Source organism: Zonotrichia leucophrys, chromosome 1 (assembly GCF_028769735.1).
Source record: "Zonotrichia leucophrys gambelii isolate GWCS_2022_RI chromosome 1, RI_Zleu_2.0, whole genome shotgun sequence".
NCBI classification, from domain to species: Eukaryota; Metazoa; Chordata; class Aves; order Passeriformes; family Passerellidae; genus Zonotrichia; species Zonotrichia leucophrys.
The window spans coordinates 89,435,296-89,452,374 of record NC_088169.1 but is presented as its reverse complement, the minus strand read 5'-3'; the positions used below and the strand labels follow the sequence as shown (position 1 = coordinate 89,452,374).

The following is a 17,079-nucleotide window of genomic DNA, read 5'->3' as shown; positions in this document are numbered from 1 at the left end:
TGGTGTGAATTTTCTCTGGCATCAGCCAGTTTGAAGAACAAACTGTAGGTATAAAACAGGAAGACCTAGGAGTGGTAGCAATGTCGTGGAAATCAAGGAAATGGAGCAAAGGGAAAGGCAAATCAAATAGATAGAAAGGAAGAGATTGAACAGAAAAACAGCAAATAGTTCAGAGGATTGGCAAAGCTATAGGAACCGTATTACTGGGCAAAACTTTAGATAATTACTTCGAATGCAATAGTTTTATTTCTTCTAGCTGATCAACAAGGTGCTGCTTTATTAAACCACAGAAGCGATTCAAGCTCTTATCTCGCGAAAGGGAAGAAAGCGGCAGCAGTCAGCGGCCGGACGCTCCCGGGCCTGGAAAGCCGGAGGAAAGGGGGAGGAAAGGCGGAGCAGGGCCGGCCCAGGCGACAGGGATGTCTCTCGGCGGGAGCAGCTCCCACAGCCGGCTCGCACCGGCCCCGGAGGAGCGCGGGCAGCCGGAGCTCTGCGGGCGAGCAGCCCTCGGGACCCGGCCCTGTCCCGCCCCTTCCGCGCGCGGCTTCTGGCCCCGCCCGCGGGGCGAACTGCCCAATCCGAGCGCGGTGTGTGGCCCCGCCCCCCCACGCTTGCCAATCAGCGTGAGGCGCAGCGCCGCGGGCCGGAGCCGGAGCCTTGTCTCTGGAGGTGACCGGGACGCGCCCGCCGCCGGCGCCTCCGGCCCCGGGAGCGCCTCTGGCCCCCGGAGCGCCCCCGGCCCGGCCCAGCCCGGCATGGAGGACTCGCACGGGGGGCGGCCGGCGCGGCGCTCCGCCCGGGCTACCAGCGGCAACGCCTGCTCCTGGGCGCTGCCCACAGTGCTGCTCTGCGCCTACGGCTTCTTCTGCAGCGTGCGGCCGTCGGAGCCCTTCCTCACCCGGTACCTGCTGGGGCCGCACAAGAACCTCTCCGAGACCGAGGTACGGTGTCCCCGGGGGGCTTATCCCCCCCGCGGGGTGTGTGTCTGTCTGTGTGCTGTATGTCCGTGCTTTGTTCGCAGTACGGGAGTGCTGGCGGTTACCGCCGTCTTTTCCCTCCCGCAGGTGTTCAACGAGATTTACCCGGTGTGGACTTACTCCTACCTGGCGCTGCTCTTCCCCGTGTTCCTGGCCACGGACTATCTGCGGTACAAGCCTGTGGTCCTGCTGCAGGGCCTGAGCCTCATCGTCACCTGGTTCATGCTGCTGTACGCCCAGCGGCTGTGGGCCTTCCAGCTCCTTGAGTTCTTCTACGGGATGGGGACTGCCACCGACATCGCCTATTACTCCTACATCTACAGTGTCGTCGATATCAACCTGTACCAGCAGGTCACCAGCTACTGCCGAAGTGCCACCCTGGTGGGCTACACAGTGGGCTCGGTGTCTGGGCAGGTCCTTGTGTCCGTGGCGGGATGGTCCCTCTTCAGCTTGAACGTTGTCTCCTTAACTAGCATATCCATTGCCTTTGCCACGGCGTGGTTCCTGCCCATGCCGCAGAAAAGCCTTTTCTTTCACCACTTCTCAAGTCAGCGGCTTAGTTGTGAAATGAAGGTCATGGACTGTAAAAATGGAGCTGCTGTCCAAGATCATCCCGACGTGCAGAGGGCACCTGGCTGGGAGGATGAGACAAAAGTTCCCTTAAATGGGGAGGGTCATCCAGCAGAGAAGCAGGTGAGTTGTGCCCTGAGTTTACAGGAGTAGAAGATGCCATACTGATGTGGTTGTCACACATGCATATATATGTATGTAGCAGTAGAGATGTAATATCTCTTATACATATCTCATAACAGCAAAAAAGTATTCCTTTACATATCCCTCTTCCTTGCTTAGGGCACAGGGAGAATTATTACTGGCATCCTTTTCTGTTTGAGCATAGTAGGTTGCTCCTTAGTTTTTCTGAAACTGCTCTTCATGTCTCACCAAGGCTGTAGTTTGAATGCTCTGGGCATCAGATTGCCATCCAGTGGTACAAACAAGGGACATCTCTGGGACACTAACTCTGTGTGTGCTTCTGGATGCACCCAGTGACTTGCAGAAAAGAGGCAGTTCTTCATGTACTCAGATTTTGGCATTGTTACTCCAGCTGTTGTGTGAGCTGTGCTGCAATATGCTGTGTAATAATTGGGGTTTACCATATGATCCTGGAAGGAAGCTGCTCTAGGAAGGAAACTGTAGCAATTCTTGGAGGCACTTGGAAGCAGACATTGATTAGTAATACAAGGGCAGAATGTGAGAAATTGCAGGAAGCACATCTGCATGGTATCTACTAGATACAGCCTCTGAGAATGCCAAGGCAGTGCCCTGACTTGTGGCTTTTGTGGGCTGCGTAACTTGGCAAAGTCATTTGTACAAAACAAGTACAGGGACTCTTGCTTGGTGGAGAGAGGTGCTGGTTCCCACCATGGGTGAGCAGCCTCCAGTTTTGGGGCCCAGAGTGAGTGTGTGGTTTGCCTGCTGGGCAGGTCCCTGCTGGCCTCATTGCTCCAGGGAATGCAAATATGTGAAGATTCCTGGCAGGGGGATTCGAGGCCCTGGGGAGAGTCAGCCTTGCTCCTCAGACAGAAGGAGGCTGTACTGGTTCTGAGGACAAGCCAGAAGGTAAGCACAGCTGCTGGATTAGTCAGCAGTGGGTATTTCTTAGCAAGTAAGCCACAGTTAGCTGGTTTGGGGGAGGCAGCATCCAGGGCTGCTTTCTGCTTCTCCAGCTACAGCTGGGAATTAAAGGTATTAACATTCCAGGGACTTAATCCTACTCCATCCAGCACGATCATGTGTGACCAAGGATATTTTTACCCGAGTTATGCTTGCATGTTGAAGGGTATTTGTTAAGACAAATTCTGTGCCATAAACATATAACTTATCCATCCCTTTTGTTTACCTTACTCCTCTCCTGAGAGAGTATGTGTAGTACCAAAGTAGTGGGGAAAAGTTTAGAAAAGGAGAGAGTACACCTGCCTAACTCCCCTGAGGTCCCTTATACCAGGTGCTGAAGGCTGAGAAGCATCGGAGTGTGATGATTGTCCTTCTTGCTAAGGTAACAGCAACCATATTTCACAAACATGGATGGCTGAAGGAACAATTGTACTGGAGAGGCGCTGCCAGAGCAGGGCAGGTGTGCCTTTCTGCCTTACCAGACACTCGCTTGGGGCTGAGCAGCCAAATCAGTTTTTGGGCTGTGTGTGACTGTTCCTTTCTCTTGTTTTCCTGTGTCTGATCTTGTGCTTTGTGTGAAATCGTCGGTGTGGGAGTTACGTGTAAGGTCACATTGCCACAAGCTCACTTCTTCCCAAGTTACTCTGCTGTGTTTTGGAGGAATGGTATCCACATACAGAGCAAGAGTTACACCACTGGCAAGGCACCGGTGGGACTGTGTGGTGTTTAATAAAGATGCTTAGAAATCAGTGACACTTAAAGGGGTGGAAGAAAGGAAGTTCAGGACAGGTTTCAGGCTGTGGTCTTTTGGAGTTTTAGTAGAAACCTTCTGAAATGAGTTTTATTGCTCATGGAAAATAGTACTTCCCAGGAACACACTGTATGATTCCCCCAGGGAAAGGGCATAATGCCAAGAGCTCAAAGTTGCTGCTGCTCTCTGGAAACCACTCTGAAACTGGGCATGTGACAGCACAATGTGCAATAGCCCAGTCCTGTGACAATGCTGTGTGTTTCCCTGCAGGGAATCCAAATTCACAGGGGCCTGAGGTGCTGTGTGGGCCTCGGGGCTCTGCCCAGTCTCACATTAAGTAACTGCTCCGCCCACTCAGACCAGAAGGGTCTTGCCCTACAGAGTCTACACTGTCTGTACATGTGTGTGTGTGTGCAATGAATGTAACCAGGAACTTTTGTCTACAAAGACATGCTCTTTTCCTCTGCTGCTGTTGACATAAAGTGATAAAGAGCTGTAATTTTATGTAAAAAGCAGCTGTAATAGTCTGTATGTAAAAAGATAGTAAGAACTGTAGTATCTGTATGTAAAAAGCAGTTTTGATTACTGTCATCCCCTGTTGCTAGAATTGATCTATTTTCAGTTATTTTTAAGGGTCTGCCCCCTTGCATGCTCTTTCTAGAAAGATTCAAAGTGGAAAGCTTTATTTTTTATCTCCTGCCATTTGTCAGGGCACTTGTATGTGCAGGACCTGCCATTTGCAACAGTAGTGTCTGGTCAAGTAGCTTCTCTTTCCCTTTAGATCCCCAGGTGACATCTCTCACCTTCTTGAAGCCCTGGTGAGCTTTAACAGGGGTAGAGTGTGTGGTAATGAACTTGCTTCTTTGAGTATTGATAAACTCACAATGTCTGTTGGGGACAGATGCAGTTCCCTGTGCTACAAAATTTGGTTGAATTTGAATCAGGAGTTAAAAGTGTCAGTGATACTTTTTGCCTTTATGATGTAAATGGCTGGCTTCCAATCCTGTCTTGTCAAAGTGGATATTGTGTCCTGTTCTCTGGTGTTTCTTCTGTGGTACCCTTCAGTTGCTCCCATAACACGTGGCAGTCCGTGCTGCCTGTCAGGGAGAGCCAGAGATGGGGAGGTGCTTGGGACTGAACCCTTCCCCTGCAGGTAAGGCTATGGCCCTGTTTGGCACAGAGATTGTGGGATGAGAAAGCTTTTTATGCATTACTGTGTGGGGTTTGTATCCTAGAGTGGCCTTGTCACTCACCAGTGATCAGACCACCTGAAAGGGACAATTTTGTGGTGTAGTGTGAAGTGTTCATAAACAAAGACTTAACATTTCTCTCCCCTTCCTTCTCCAATCTGTGCAGAAGCAGAAAGTAGACATCGCAAAGGTGCTCAAAGACCTCTGGCAGGACTTCGTGCAGTGCTACTCCTCCAGGACCATGCTCTGCTGGTCTGTGTGGTGGGCACTGTCCACCTGTGGCTACTTTCAGGTCATCAACTACGCTCAGGGCCTGTGGGAGATGGTGCTGCCTTCTCACAACGCGGACATCTACAATGGTGCTGTGGAGGCGGCCTCGACACTCCTAGGTAAGCTTCCTGTTTAGCTCCGGCTCTGCTGTGAGAAATGTCTTGTTTCCCTCAAGGTCACTAGAGTGTGATTTGGAAGGGCCATGCATTCCCCCAAGCATGCAAGGAGAGGTAAACCCTGGCATTTGGGGTGAGCCTTCCCTGACATGCATGGGTAAGGTGCTCTGTGAGTTAGTCATGGAAGCAGCCCTGATTCTTGTAATCCAGTACGTAGGTGTTTAGAGGAACCTCCCAAGGCAATCATCATTCTGAAATACTTGGCACAAGGCCCCAGGCATGTGGCTGACTGTCTGCTCTTGACTGTCACCATGACAATGAGGTTATGTTTGTTTTAGCCACCCAGAGTCAGACATGGGGTCCTGTGCGTTTGGTTTTTCTCCAGGAGCCTGTGAAGGTTTCCTGTACGCACCCAGCATGCAGTGAGCCATGGTTAGTCATTTCAGCACTGTTAGGAGCAGAAGCTATTAAGATGAAAGAAGTTGGTTGACTTGAAAGGGACAGGTAGGTCAGTGAACACAAGCATTTGTTTATGAAGTTGTTTAATACTGTTTCATTACCAGAACTAAGACAATACTGTTTAAAAAAAACTAACAAACCCTTGCAGAGGTTTTCTAGATGTTGCTGCAGCGCATCCCTTTTCTTTGATGGAGTCATTGTTCCATCATCTGCTGTGGGTATCACCTACTTGGGGGCAAAAGAAACCAAGGTACACAAATTATTAGTGCTTCCTTGGGTGTGCTCAGCCCCTTCTTGAAGTTCAGTAGGAAGCTGTGGCTGGTTTATAGTTCTAAAAGCTGGTCCACAACCCATTGTTAGTTGAGTTTGAAACTGTTGGCAACTTGATGACTTTGTCTGTTCAGTCCTTGGTGTACTAAATCTGCCCTTAAATACCTTGCTGTCATACACTGCTTCTCCACTATAGCATGAGCCTATGGCTCTTGCTTCTTGTTTGGATTGGTTTCCTCTACCATCCTACCTTTGTCCCAGTAGAAGAATAATTGGTATCAAGGAAAAGAAGACCCATAATGTGGCCTAATAGCAGCACAATTTAAAAATAAAAAAGGGAGGGAAGGGTACTCTTCAAACCTTATAATGAACATCTTTGATAACAAGGTCCCTTTTAAAAAAGCCTGTGAACAATGGACCTAAACTCATAAGACTGAAGTTTTTAGTTTCCCATTTTGATTTTTTTTTCCCTCAAGTATCATTTTTATAAATAGTTGAATCATTTTGGATGATGTTTTCAGGTAAATTAGCCTGAACTGCTCAAATTATAGAATCCTTCCAGTTGATAGAGATTAACTGCTTGAAAAAAGCAAAGTTTAATGAATTTATGGTCACAACTAAAAGCTTGAAGTGTGTGACAGAACTGGAAGTCCTAACACCCGTTAAGAATGAGCATACAGTGACCTGGCTTCCTAGGCACTAGTGCAAATGCTCTAATTTCTGATTTCCAGTTTGAATTTATTAATGAGCTGTTTCTTTATCTCTGATGTCATGCCAGGGTTGTATTTTAGCACAAAATCTTTGCTCTGGGCCAGACAAACCAGGTTTTTCTAGCTGTTCTTTGGTAAAGTTAAGCTCTTTGTTCTCTTCCTTAATTCTACAAGAACACAATGTGCCCATCTTTGCACCAAACCTGGCTTGAGTTTCATTCCTCTTGAAGGTGGATAATCTGAATTGCACTCAATTCAGTGAGGCATCAGACTTACAGAAGAACATGCTGTTCACTCTTCCCCCTGTATTAGAAATCTCTCCTGCTGTGTCCTAGATCTGATTTGCCATTTTCATTGCTCTTAGTCATTCTCTGCTTACTTAGGAGCAACGTTTGGTAACCTTTTCATAAGGTGCTGTTGCAGTCTGTGCCCTGCAGAGGGGTTTAAGTTGGCATGGTGACTCAGGTAGCTGTCAGCTCCCTGTCGTGAGAAAGAAAATTAGGATTCCTTCTAGGGAGATCAGCTGACTGTTAGAGTGCATCCCTGCACCTTCTTTGGAGTGTGGCAATTCTTTATCACGTTGGGTTGTGACACCACTGATCAGCTGAATGTGTCTCATTGAAGGACACAGGCTGAATGTCTTAATTTGGCGTCAGGCTGATACAGCCTTGGCACATAAGGAGAATACAATTTTGTGAATTGCCATGAGATCCTCATGTCTGTTCTCAAATATCAGAATTGCTGAGACAGTAGGAGCAATGCTCTAGGACTGAGCTTCTTTTTGCATTTCAGAGTTTTGCTACTGGAGGACCCAGACTTTCAAAGAACAAGATGTTAGTCAGACTTTAGTGGGAAAATAAATCCTTTCCCTTGGCATAGTGCCATTCTTCACCAGTCTGCAAGATTGATGTATGGTCTGACAGGATTGTAGCCTTGTGCAAACTGGTGGTGCATAGGGAATCTTGGTGTGCTTGAAGGTTTTCTAAGACAGCATGCCAGCTAAGGGCTACAGAGAGCTTAGATAGTGCACTGTAGCACTTTTGTGCAGGGGTCTGCTGCTGAACATAATCCTGTTTTTCAGAAATGTCCTGTAAACCTCCCTTTGTCAGTATGCTGTTTGTCTGGTTTGCTGTGTACCGCCATTATGCTGTTAGTTGCTGTTTGGCTTATTTGCAGAACAAGGCCTACTTGGAATGGGAATTTTCTATTAATGTAATATGTATTTAGACTTCTCAGTAGTTGCAGCTATGATAGTGCATGAAACACACTTTGTCTGCTCATTGAATTGAACGAAATACCACATACTTTCCCATCCTCTGATTTGTCTTTTATCCCCATCCCCTCTTCACAAAATCCAGCCAGAGTTACAAACCTGGGTTGTAAAGGATTGTTCTAGCACAATCAATAGTGCATGATTATAACCTGTGATTAGGCTGCATTCCAGGAGATGTGGATTTGGACTCCTCAGTCTTAATCTTACAGTCCAGTGTGGAGATGACAGTAAATGTAGGTTTTTCTGCTTCCTGGGAGAGAGCTCTAACAGCTGTGCATTAAAGTGAGTAGTGCCTTTCTCCCTCCTACCCTCTGTTAAAGCACCAGTAAATAATTTGGTGAGCGCTTTTGAGAACCAGGGTTTGGATTTCTCAACAGAAATTTCCCAATTATTGACAGCACTGCCACAGTCAAGCACAGAGGAGTGAGTGGCAGTGGTCTGAGGCCTGGGGCTGTCATGCTTCTGGAGCCAGAGAGGAGGCTTTAGAGGCAGTCAGCATTGACCCATGTATTTTTTTCCTGTTTCTGTAAGAGTAAATGGGAGTTTACAGCAGTGTTCCAGGTGAGGGAGGGGTCAGGAAGGAGAGCTGCTGAGGTGTTCCTACTTGTGCCCTCCACTTCATTCATGTTTGGCTGTTAGGGGCTATAGAGCTCCTAGTGCACCATCTCCAAATTGCTCCAACTATAATTACTAAGATTTATGCTTTCTTTCCCCTCACAGGAGCAGTTGCAGTCGTTGTTGTGGGTCACATAAAAACATCCTGGGCAGTGTGGGGTGAAGTGGCACTTGCCTTGTTCTCTCTTCTTATTGCTGCTGCTGTGTATGTCATGGACACTGTTCATAACATCTGGGTGTGCTATGCATCCTATGTCATCTTCAGAATTATCTACATGATGCTAATCACAATAGCAACGTGAGTATCTCTGTAACCTGAACTGCTCTCGAGGTTACAGCTGGTATGAAAGTGGTGCCTTTCCTGTGGAACAAGAGTCTGTTGCAAGGGTTTGTGTTGTGATTCAGGTTGGAAACTGAGGTATGGAGATATATTTGGCTGGCAGTGTGCCCAAGCTTAAAAATCTTGTGACACTGAAGTGAATACTTCTAAATATTAGATAGTGCTGATTGCTAGGGGGAAGTTTTTCATAAACGTGGCTGGAGTGAAGTGTTAACAGATGAGCAAAGGACAATGCTTTGCCTGGATTGAAGCATCAACTTGCCCTAACCTGTAGGAAAATTACTTTGATATTATTTGTCACTTTGGGGAGGAAAGCTTAGCTGGTTTTGAACCACAAAATCGCTTCAAGACAGCTCAAGCACAAGGAGAGGGGTGATGCTGAAACTGGCAATTGCAAAGGGAGCTCTGGTTAGAAGGATGCAAAAGGTTATGGACCATACAGCAACAGACTGAAGCTTTGAGATTCAGCCAGCTGCTCTCTGCGGTCCGAGTGTGTTGCATCTTCTCCACGTGACCAGACCCTTTACATCAGACAGCTGGGCTGCTTCAGTGACACTGAAACCCACACAGCTCCCTTAGTGGTGTGTTGGGTTGTTTGTTTGCTTTTAAAAAAAGGGGTTGTATGTGTCTATGGGTCTCTGCTAGCTATTAAGTTAGTCCATTGTGATCCTATTTAGAAAAGGACACTATCTGTGCAAGGTAATTTAGCTGTGAAAAATATGAAACCAATCAATGTAACTCCTCAAGTTGCAAAGTTGTTCTGTCCAGAAACGTTCCTGCCATTTATGCATTCCTCTACTTTTTCCCTTATGTTTCTGGTCATCTCTTTCTTTCCAGGTTCCAGATTGCTACAAATCTCAGTGTGGAGCGATATGCCCTGGTGTTTGGGGTCAATACTTTCATTGCCTTAGGCCTTCAGACTCTGCTCACTGTGATTGTTGTGGATGCCAGTGGGCTTGGCTTGGACATCTTCACCCAGGTATGATAGATGTTCTTAACTTTATTGATGGGAGGTGGGGAAGGGAGGAAGATAAACCAAGCTGTAAAGCTTGTCAGCTACCTGTTTCTGGGTCAAGGATTTGACAGAGAAATAACCACTGAATCCTGATATTTTAGAATGGAAGGGAACTCATTTATTTTATTAACATTCCTATGAATCTGGAAACTGCTTGGTTTAACCACTTCTTTTTATTTTCTTTTCTCTGCAGTTCATGATTTATGCCTCTTACTTTGCGGTCATCTCACTGGTGTTCTTGGTCAGTGGCATCTGCAGTATTTTGGAATCTTGCAGAAGACAAGAGCAGGTGCAAAGCAGATCTCCTGAAAGCCAGTAGTGCTCTAAGCGAAGACTCTTGGTGACTACATATGAAGATATAGGTCTGTTTTTAATCTCTGCCTTTTCTTCCCAAGGCAATCACCTTAATGGTATATGATCCATATTTATACTATATTAGTAGCACATTTTAGAAGGTAAATATATTAGCTCTTACATAAGTAAGAACAAATATCTTCTTTCTAAAATGCCTTTTGTTCTTCTGTTGCATGTATGGGATGTGCAGCAAAGAACAGTAAGTTTTCTCAAAGAATGAGAACCTTGGGAGGTTTTAGTCTAACACTGTCCATCTGCAGACAGTTTTGTGATTGTCTGGTCAACTGCTGCTCTCTGTCATGAGGTGCTGCTACAGGGCAGAAATGAGGGCATGCTAACAGAGCTCTCTGTGAAGAGCCCCAGACCTGGGATAGGAGGTGGCCTGAGGACTGTGCTCTGGCAGTGTGGCTCTCACTAAAGCTGCCCTGTGATGCTGGATGCTCTGTTTTAAGGACTGGTACACTTACATTTCTGCATACACACATGCTTCCTAGAGGAGCTTGCACTGTTTTTCTGTTTCTGTCTATCATCCCTGCTGCCAGAGGTTTACCTTAGCTGATCATGGTTCTTCCCCAAAAACATGTGTCCTGGGGCAGTTTGTGGCACTGGTGGATGGGCTATTAGCAGCACTACTTGTTCCACAAAGGCCTGCGCCCAGGAAGGACTGTAACTAGAGGGAAGCTTAGAGGAAGTTGAAATGGGCAAAATGCTAATCCCCGGGACCCTTGGATAACTTTGCCTTTGTCCCTTAGGGCTGCAGGTTCCTGTGATTACAGGAGTCATTGCCTCACAACCCACAGGCTGGACTGTTTCAGGGATGGTGTACGTTAGCATACACTGAGAAGGAAGGTAACTCACAGGATTTTAAGTTATTCTTTGTGCCGTTAGAGAATTGTGGCTGTGGTGATTAAATTGACACCTTCAATTATGGTAGTTAGCAGAATGACTGCCTGAGGCTTTGGAAAATGACGATTTATGGCCCGTCATTTTTCCACGGTTATTTTAAAATGCCTTTATGCTTCTGGTGGGTCGCTGTCCACTAGTTCTACCTCTTCTTTCTACATGAGCAGAACAATGAATGTTTAGAGTGGGCAATCCTTTTTCTTGTCCAGTTTAAGCAATTTGGAACTTGCCTCATATGGTTTTTAAAAATATTTTATTTTTTCCAAATTGCTTCAACACTGAAGAGGAGTTGCAGAGAGTTGTCCTGGGCTTGGGCCAGGACATGGGTACTCAGGCAGCGTGACCAGAACAGCAACAAATGCCTATGGAGTGTGCTTGTTTCTGTGCAGGTAGTGGTGAGTGTAAGTGTACAGGAGAGCTGGCAAGGGAGAAGGTGCAATGCAGCCTTTCCCTCCATGCCTTCTCTCTGTGTGTTCGTTAGAGCTCCTTTCTTCTTTCAGCTGAAGAAGCAGCTTTGGTTCATCACCTGCTTTTAGTGCCAAGGAGAATTTCACAGTATTGGGGTTGCGAAGGTGTTTTCCCCCTGGCTGGGACACTTCCCATCACTTTCTGTGAGCCTCAGCCTTTACTACACAAGGTGCATGATTAATGTGTTTGGCATGTGCTGTCTGGGATCCAGGGAGCCCTTCCAGGCCAGCTGCTCAGGGGAGCCCACTCCCCAAAAACTTTTCTTTCTGCACACTGCCTCTTGAAACAGCCCCCTAAAGAGGGGCTCAGCTGCACTGGCATTTACACATGTGAACTTAACTGCCTTATCCTGAAATGGAAACTTGAAGCCACCCATGTAAATATTCCTTTCTCTGTGGTTTTTTGTTTTAAAAAAAAATAAAATCTGAAGCCATGAAATGCTAGCTGATAAGCTGTCCTGGGATGGGAGAGTCTGTCCTTTGAGTTCCTTGGTCTGATAGCAGTTGAAACAAAGCAAGGGGAATGGGTACACAGCACTCCTATCAAGTGACCAAAAGGAGCAGCTCAATTTTAATCATACTTTTCCTACAGAGGTCAAACCTTTGACGGGGAACAGCGCAGTTGTTTTAAAAGGAAGTCACAAATTAACTAATGACTTACAGCAATATCAGTAATTTTTGTACCAAAGTAATGAAACTGTGGTAGAAAGGCTTCTTACGCTGTGTATGTCCACAGGCCCACAAGGTGTGGAAGCCACACCTGGATGTCATTCAGGTTCTGAGCTCTGCTATTGCTTTGGTGATGAGGTGACTGTAGAGCCTGATTGGAGCTGTATGCAGAGTTAACAGTGATGCCTAGGAAAACCTGTAACCATGTGGATGTTGTTGGTTTCTAATTAAACAGCTATTTTTGTTAAATAAAAATACTCTGAGCTATCCTGTGTGGAAGATGGGTTTTTTTCTATTTTTATTCCCTGCTGATCGTTGCACTGCTGCTGCAGGTTATTCTGAGCATCTTTGTAATAAAAACAGTCTAAAACAAAACATACAAAAAGAAGCAACGCTTCAAGAAGCTGATAATTGATGGCTGGCTTGTGTAGGTTTGCATAACTCTGTGCAAGTGTCTTGTTTTGGAGATTCTAAATGCTGAGCAGTCCATAAGCACCACTCTAATTCCAGTGCAGACTGGTCTGCAGAAGGAGATCATCACTCACAATGCAGGGTAGCCCTGGTCAGGACGCTTCAGTCTAACTGGGGGTGACAGTACAGGAAAGCAGGTGTAGGGTTTTCTTGCAGGAAGACCTTTCTACTTACATGGACCTAATTGCAAAGTTGAGGCCTTAAAGGAGAAATGCTGTAAGCTCCCCATCCTGGCACACCCTGCCTTGGATATGGCTTGTACCTCATAGTACAGGGTGGAGGGCACAGTGGTTTGTGTGGATAAGTAGCCCAACAAGCCCTGTGCACAACACCAAAACCAAAAAAGGGGTGTTCTGGGGAGGAGAGGCTTCATTACACATGCTTCCTTCGGAGCTTTATTGCTGAAGGATAGGACTGTTGACATGTGAAGTCTGTTCTGAATTTCATTCATCTGCTTTTCTGGGTGAATACAGGAGTCAGCTGTGAGGGGATGAGTTTCTTGACAGAGTCAGGGATTAAAATATCTGCTTGCGTATGTCAAGAATATAAGTAGTAGGTCATACAGGTATAGCATTATGCTTAAGGTGGGTTCAAGTGTTTCTCATTGGTGCTGGTGAAAGGCTGCTTTCTCCTGCAAGTGAAGCAAGTACACGTGAACTGTGGCAATCCTTGCTCCTCCCATCACATCCTGCCACATCGTGGAAGCTGAGAGAGCTGAAAGGGGCACACAGCTGCTGTGAAGGAGCAGAATTTCTGCGCTGGAGACAAAGCATGCAGTGCTGTTTGGCGGAGATGAGATAAACACTACACGTGGCTGTCTGCCCGGGGTGTTGGGGCTGTTTCTTTGTTCCAGTTGATGCTGGGGGCTGCTGGAGGTGAGTGTTTCAACTGAATCTCTGTCCTGCACTGGGCTTGCTGTGATGCTGGTAGGATGAGGTGTAGTTCTTGGGATCACTGCTACAGTGAGGGACTGGGTGCTGGGCTTGTTCTGCCCTAAAAGGCAGGAATAGTAAGAGCTGCCAGAGGATGCTGTTTCAGGAGCAGCACCCAATGCTGTCCCCCTGGGCTAGCAGTGGCTGTGAGAGCCTGCCAAGGCAAGGCAGGGTTGCACTCAACCCCTGATGTGGCTGTGTGCATGTGTGACACAGTCTGCTGCTCTGGCAGTGCTCTCAGGGAAAGGGAAGGGCTCTGTGTGGAAGTGGTTGTGTTTTCTTCTCTATTGGTGTGATCGTACCCAAGCACTGGGAAGGAAAGAGGGACTTTGACTATGGAAGGGACAGGAGACTGGATGCTTTGAACCCTGCTCCCAGTGGCTTTTGACAGTGTCAGTTTCCTACACTACATAAAAAAGGTGTTAAAGTGCTTGCTTAATGCTCCTCTGGAGATGTTATGCAGCTTTTTTCTGTGAAACACACTCACTGTGCATGAATCTGCTGCCTGAACATAGTGTCTGGTGCATTAGTGACAAGGAAAACAGCAGCCGGGATCTGTCCTTGGAGCCCTGCACTGCTTTACTGCTGTTTTCGTTGCATTTTTCATAACCATGGTCTGCAGCTTCCTCACACATGGGAACATCTGAAAACCAACATTTAATGACATGTGGGTTAATGACTGCATAGATCAATTTTGATTGACCTTAAATCAATAAGTTAATATTAACAAATATCACAGCTTGGCATCCCAACAATAGGGTCTAATCCTTGTCTTAATCATGCTGATTTGTAATTAGTCGCATAAAGGATCTCTTGTGAATTAAAAGGATAGCACTGGCTTTTAAGATGAAGGATAAGTCTTACAATAAAAGCAGAGCAGAAAGCCTTGGTATTGTACCCAGTTCTCTGTATTTTAGACTGCTATGAACTTGTCAAAATGAAATGTGGAAAGTCAGAAATTCAGCTTATTGCCTTCAAGGGTAGGATAACTGCATGCCCTGGGTGAGGTCACTGGTTGAAGTTTTGCCAGGTACATCAGGAACCATTGCCAAGCAGCTAACAGCATTGTCTCTGGTAAGTGTAAGGGACCCCTTCCAGCCCACTAGAACCAGTGTCAAAGCCTGGTTTTCTTTTTCACCGTATGGTGTAAAATGAGCAGAAGCCCTGTCATCATGGAGTCCTGCCTCCTCCTATTGCATGTGGCCTATGATGACAGATGTCTTCAGAGAACTTGTGAACCCTGCCTTGAAGGGGTTCAGCTTTTCTGTCCCATATGACTTTGAGTGAAAGGGGGACCCTACTTGAGTTACTCTGAGAGTCATCAAAGCTCTAGCTTCATGGCTGTTTTTCTGCCTGTATTTTCTTTCACTAGCATTAACCCTTTAGTGCACAGGAGGTGCTGCCCTCTGAGGTGTGCGGCCATGACAGTGTAATCGGCACCACCTCAGTGCTGCCAGTGAGGCGAACTCCCTCCCTCACTCTCTCCCTCTTTCCCCCCAGAGGGGTCTATGCTACTGCAGCCCCAGCTGGTTGGAAGGCTGAGGAGGGTCATTCCCCAAAATTCAGTGCTGGGAGGCATCTTGTGATGCTGAATGAACTTTATCACTATGAACGGCTGCTGACAGCTGCTCACCTTTGCAGTGAGCTCTGTGTGTGCTCTGTGGGGAGTCTGGTGGTCACACAGCTCTTTGGGGTCCTGCTGGCCTCAGGGGCACAGCATCCACTACCTGTGGGGTGTTTCGTTCTCTCTAGAGGAGACTGCAACCTGCCACCTCCCTCCAGCTCCACTGAGAAGCCTCATCCTTCTCCCCCTGCCAGCCCCCCTCTGGCTTGGTAGGTAAATCAGGGTGGGGTTCTTTGGCCTTTTTTTTTTCTTTTTCCCAGATGGGAATTAATTCAGGACATTTCCTGTTTTGCTTTTTTGTTTGTTTGTTTGTGGGGTTTTTGTTTGTTTTTGTTTTCTTTTTGGTTTTGTTTCTTTTTTGTTTTTCATTTCCAAGTTCAAGGAGCATACCTCTCAAGGTTAACACAGAGAGGTGTGTCTCTGGAGATTCAGTGCTGTGTTCATTAGTGGTGAGACGCTGGAACAGGTTGTCCAGAGAAGTTGTGGATGTCCCAGCTCTGGAGGTGTTCAAGGCCAGGTTGGATGGGGCTCTGAGCAGCCTGATCTTGTGGAAGGTGTCCTTGCCCATGGCACTTGCCCATGGTTGGAGCTTCAAGATTCCATTCCAATCCAAGCAATTCTATGATTCTGTCATTAACAAAAGCCCAAATCCTGACACTGCTGCCTCTTGGGCTGATCCGATTACTCATTGCCAGCCGGAGCATGATGAATAATACAAAACACACAAACCGAGGCTGCTCCCTCACGAATGCATAATTTAACAGCATCAAAGAAGGGCTTTCGGCTGAGCCGCCTGCCGCACTCCTGCCCCTCCCCTGGTGCGGTGTGTACCTCCGCTCCCCTCAGCGTTCTGCTTCCCCACAATTTCCAAGCCTCAGGTGGAATTGTGCCACAAGGAAACGGGAGCACGGGGGTAGGGGGGGGCGGCCTGCCTCCACGGCAACAGAGCGGTGCGGCCCAGCCTACTCGCGGGCGCCAGGGCCCAGCGGGAGGCGGCGTTTGTCCCTCGGGAGGCGGCGTTTGTCCCTCGGGGGGTGGTGTTTGTCGCTCGGTGTCCGGTTTATCTCGGCTGTTTGGGGGGCCTGGAAGGCCCGGAGGTGGCCCGGAGGTGGCCCGGAGGTGGCCTTGACGCAGCCCGCGTATCAAAGGACGAGAAGAGGCTTCAGTTCTTCTTTCTGGTTTTATGTTTATTAATTGTTTATCTAAAAGATGTTCTTTCAGCTCAACAGAGATCCGCACAGCAGTCAGCCATGGGCACACTGTGTCTGCCCTCTGGGCAGCCACGTATCTTTATACCCTTTGCTACGTGTACAATATTTATCATTTTTCCCCAATACCATCTATTGTTATAACTCGGTGTACTCTTAGTAATAACCAATAGAAAGGTGCCACCGTGGCCAAAGAAGATGGAGGAGAAGAGGAAGAAGGAGGAGGACAGGACACACCCCAATTCCTCCATCTTATTCCTCTAAACCCCCTGTACATAAATCCTAAACCCTGTTTCTCACCCTCTAATTAGCTAATCTTTCCACCCTTCACCCCGGTGAGGCCCTCTTATCTTCATAAAGGTGTCGTCTCCCGTGTAGGGTCAAAGTCCTGCCACCAGACACTTCTGGCAACATTCCAGGACTCCCGGGCCCCCCAAGGGTGGTCCCGGGGCTCGGCATGCCAGGACTCAAATCCTGAGATCCCACATCTCCCCCTTCTGTTTGCACCAAGAAGACCTCTTTTATCACCCGATTCATGGCGCGCTTCAGACATACAAAAATGCACGGGACGACAATCATGAGGACTAGTAGGACTATTAAAACATAAAACCCTATCCTTAAGATTCTTCTCCAAATAGGAGAAATGTCAAAGAAATCTGCCAGCTGATCAATCCATGATCCCGTGATCTCGCCAAGCCTATTTACGCTGTCTTTTATGTTTCTAATACTTTCATGAATCGATTTTGAGTGATCTGAGAGATTCATGCAGCACATCCCTTCAAACTCTTCAC

At 47.2% G+C, this 17,079-nt stretch overlaps 1 protein-coding gene across 2 annotated transcripts; it reads left to right on the top strand.

The window, feature by feature from the left end:
* The first annotated feature begins 651 nt into the window (after positions 1 to 651).
* Positions 652 to 12,320, top strand: SLC19A2 (solute carrier family 19 member 2). Of its 2 annotated transcripts, XM_064721636.1 has the most exons (7): positions 652 to 941; positions 1,065 to 1,670; positions 4,759 to 4,981; positions 8,411 to 8,603; positions 9,483 to 9,624; positions 9,854 to 10,022; positions 10,767 to 12,320. In XM_064721636.1, exons 1-6 carry the CDS (start codon positions 756 to 758, stop codon positions 9,977 to 9,979), a joined length of 1,476 nt encoding a protein of 491 aa, XP_064577706.1. In that variant the 5' UTR covers positions 652 to 755; the 3' UTR covers positions 9,980 to 10,022; positions 10,767 to 12,320. The 2 variants fall into 2 exon arrangements, with proteins under 2 accessions (XP_064577706.1, XP_064577698.1); XM_064721628.1 differs by having other exon boundaries at positions 9,854 to 12,320.
* Positions 12,321 to 17,079: the final 4,759 nt, after the last annotated feature.